At 30.8% G+C, this 4031-nt stretch overlaps 1 protein-coding gene across 1 annotated transcript; it reads left to right on the top strand.

Annotated features, from left to right (window-relative positions):
• Positions 1-317: 317 nt before the first annotated feature.
• LOC148170551 (uncharacterized) lies at positions 318-2674 on the top strand. Its single transcript, XM_088041500.1, has 2 exons — positions 318-398; positions 457-2674. Exons 1-2 carry the CDS (start codon positions 333-335, stop codon positions 2188-2190), a joined length of 1800 nt encoding a protein of 599 aa, XP_087897626.1. The 5' UTR covers positions 318-332; the 3' UTR covers positions 2191-2674.
• Positions 2675-4031: the final 1357 nt, after the last annotated feature.

Below are 4031 nucleotides of genomic sequence, written 5' to 3'. Positions count from 1 at the left end.
TCGAATTGAGATATTCAATGGCAAAATTACGATTTCTCATTTGAGTTACTTCATTGATATTCTTTGGTATATTTATTTTTTTATCTTGGGTAAAAGATTTGTAACTGTTTTTAAATTGTTGGAGTTCAGATGGTTGTCTTGTTTTTAATGGTGTATAATATTCTGCTACAATTTTGTTCTCTTTAGTATTGGTCATTTTTTTATTTATTGTAAAAAATTTATTTTGAATCTTTTTAAATCATTTTGAACGGAACTTTGTTAATATTTTTTTACTCATACAGATTACAGATAAAAAAATTCGTTGAATATAAATTTTTTTTCAGGTACATCTGATGGAGGGCTCCTCATCCTCATCAAAGCGCAAAAAAGTCGAAAGTAAACCTGTCTATTCAGACCAAGTAAGACCAGACATATTATTGTATCACACGGTAACATTGTATTACACTTTTGTTATAGGAATTACTTGGATTAAATTTAATGGATGATGTAACATCTTTGGACACTTCCGGAGGCTCAAATGAAAGTGAAGACGTAAGTAACTTGCTTCGAACAAATGTACAATTTGTTTTATGTTCAAATAGGAATTCATGGAAATTACAATTTGTTATGTCTTTTCAGGATCCTGACTTGGTTTTTGAAGTTCTTCGTTGGACATCGACTTTTGTGGACAAGTCTATGTTTATTAAATGCGTTATGAAGGATGCACATAGAATACTTCTCACTGCACCGCCCAGATTTGGCAAGACTATGGCTTGCAAAATGCTGGAGAAGTTTTTTGAAATTGTCAGCAGTGAACAACAAAAGTTGGAGAAATATAAACTTTTCCAGGATCTCAGAATTTACAAATGTACTGAAGAATGCATAGAGAATCATGGTTGTGGAAGTAAAAGATTTTTTCGCAAGCATTGCGGACAGCATCCAGTAATTTTTCTTGATTTTGCACAATTATCAGTAACGTCATATAGCGACTTTTTGGAGAGTCTTAGAAATATGATAATGAAGCTGTTTAGAAAATATAAAACATGTTTAATTCATAAAGATGGTGAAAAATTCAGCTGGTCAAGTAACGATATGGGAGAATTGGATATTGAACCTTTCTTGTGCTATTTGAAATATGCCGATGATGATGATCATTGGAAAGAGGCAATGGATCGTAACACAGCAGAACAATACATAATGGTGGCTTTTAAATATTTGATCGAGGTTTTGTCGGTCCACTATCAAACAAAACAAACCCATAAGAAAATTATTATATTGATTGACGAGTTCGACGCACCTTTTATGAATATGTTATTTAGTGAAAACTCATCAGACCGACAGATTATGTTTTTCATACGAGAACTAATGCGTCTTTTATGTAAAGATGAGATATCAGCACAATTTGTTCAACGAGTAATAATTTTTTCTGTCACTGCATCAGGCGGTACGATGTCATTAGGAGCTAACAATGTGCAACGTAGAACATTCTTGGACAAGGATTATGATTATTATAAATTCTTTGGATTTACCAGAGAAGAAGTAAACGCTTTAGTTAACAACTGTGTCAAAGAAGGAAGTCAAAGAGAAAAAGCTCTTGATGAAATTACTCTTTGGTACAACAATTACACTGTAGTGGGAGACAAAGATACAACTATTTCTAATCCTGTGTCTATTACCAATTATTTACCGAATCTCGTACGAAAAAGTTATTGGATTGAATCGGTTGGAACCAAATATATCTGCCAACTATTTAAATTCGAAAAAATGCGGGAGAAGGTGTTTCCTGCCGTTAGAGACAATGAGAAAATTTCCATCATAGCAACAACTATAGAGTTGAACGATATTTATAATCTGAAATCATTACGTGAATCAATTTTGAATTGTATCGAACTAGTGCAGGTAGACTTAGCTCTTCAGTTTCTCACACAATGTGGGTACTTTAACGTTATTGACAAGAATGATGGGAATTGGACATTACAAATTCCGAATCTAGAATTGAAACAAGTATTTACAGACAAACTTCAGGAGGCTTTGGTAAAATTTAAAACTAACCTGTTTACTGTAGAACAACAAGAGTCATTTGTGAATGCATTAAAGTCTTTAGGAAGTGGAGAGAAGCATGAACCTATGAAATATGTTGCGTTTAAAAAATCTGGAAAATTTGTATACCGACCGAGAATTACCAAAAGCTCATTTTCACTTTCACTGTGACCTTTGGATGTTAATTTCTAGTTGTGGGAAGTTGGATTGCTCACCCGAGCTTGATTTAATTATTATTTCAAAATGTGCAGTAATTATAATTGAACTAAAGCGGCATAAACAAGATTCTGCAAAGAAGGCCCTAAAACAGTGTCTACGGAAAAAATACTATGAAGCATTTGAACTTGAAGGAAATGAAAGAAAGGGTTTAAAGAAAATTTTAATTGGTCTTCATCTCTCTGATGATCGTAAAGTTAGCATCAGGTATTTAGAAAATTTTGAGAAAAAAACACTGCAAGATGAACCAAACATAGAAACAATTGTAGAGGATAGCTATGAATGTTAAAATCATTCTCTCTGTTAGTTATGTACCCTGTTTTATTTTATGTGCATTTCGCTGATTTTAAGGTAGTTTGAGAATCTGTAAATTGTAATGGAAAATAATCTCATTTTTTTTTGCCCTTAATCTTTGATTAAATTATACATTTCTACTTGAGTATTTTTTAATATTTCATTAAACCGGGACTTACGACTTTATGTTAGTTGGTACATAATATTTGATATGGTAAGAAAATAAGTTGAAAAAAAACCAAACTATTATTATTTATATGTTCAATGAAAATTATAACTAAATATAAACAATTCTCTTAATTACAACAAAGTAAGATAAGAAAATCTGTACCTTTTTAACATCACAAAATAAGAAAATCAATTTTAGTTAGTAGTTGTGTTACAAAAACAAATTATATAATTATAAAGCAAACAAACTAATTTTACGTTCGTGTCGTTACTTTGGTGTAATAATAATTTATTTTTTCCACTCCCATAGTAGTAAGTAACTAGGCAAGAACCCTGTCGTTTGTTGATTAGTAACTATGACACTATGAAACATGCATGTAATATGTAGATATATGTATGTATTTTCATTATACGGAACTAACTCACGTGACTTTAGTAACTTTTCGACTGTGAAACCAACGTTTTAGTTCCACTGTTTTCCTAGTGTAACCATGCCATTTTTAAGGTTAGAGTTTTCCATGATATAAAGATTTCTAAGATATGATACTCAGGCAACCCGAACGCGTCCAGCTCGCGTAGTGACGTCACTCGGAGAGTAGCAGTTGTAAGAATTGCCATTGTACGGTGCTTAAAAGCAGGAATAAAAGCGTTATATTCGTGTGATTAAATAATATTATTAAAAACAATGTTTAACGCAACCTCGATTTAATTAAAGAACAATTCAAAATTCGTTTTTCATTGTAAGGCTGAATAAAGGCAGTTTAAACAAATAATTGTCGCTTGTGAATATTCTGTTGAAATGAGGTAATATTTTATTAAGCATTCGTCAGAATCAAAATCATTCAAAAGAACTAATCAGGGGTGTGATTTTCAGTATGTAGAAAAAAAATATTTTGGTTTTGGATTAATTATGGTATTTTTTGCATCTCCTCGAAAGCATAATGCGAAAAAAATTTCAAATTAAAATTGTCAACATAACATGTCATACTCCTTTTAATCTGCAGAAATTGGTAAGCCATGCTGTACTTCTTTACCCTCATTTCAAAGATCATAAAAAATCAATAAATTAAATATGAAAAAAGTTTTATCAAGTCAGAAAAAATAAATCAGAAGCTACAAAACAAACTTAATTCAAAATTAATTAATAATTTTCACAAATGTCTTTTTCCTTTTTATCTTATCTCTTCTTTCTTTTAAAACTGAATTTAGTTTTTTAATTCTAAAATATTTTCTTAAGTTTGTCATTTTCGCTTTTAAGTAAATCTACGTTTGCTGTCAAGTTATTTTCGAAGTCTGTTCACGCTATCGAAATAAAAAGTAAAGTTTATCTGATT

This window comes from Gnatocerus cornutus, chromosome 7, assembly GCF_029298725.1.
Source record: "Gnatocerus cornutus isolate USDA-ARS CGAHR chromosome 7, icGnaCorn1.1, whole genome shotgun sequence".
Lineage (NCBI taxonomy): Eukaryota > Metazoa > Arthropoda > Insecta > Coleoptera > Tenebrionidae > Gnatocerus > Gnatocerus cornutus.
This window is presented reverse-complemented; position numbering and strand designations above follow the sequence as displayed.

Bases quoted from the DNA above. Each gene is read 5' to 3' on its own strand.
- LOC148170551 (XM_088041500.1), top strand. From the start codon at position 333: ATGGAGGGCTCCTCATCCTCATCAAAGCGCAAAAAAGTCGAAAGTAAA. The intron at 399-456 runs GTAAGACCAGAC...CTTTTGTTATAG, and splicing joins AACCTGTCTATTCAGACCAA to GAATTACTTGGATTAAATTT.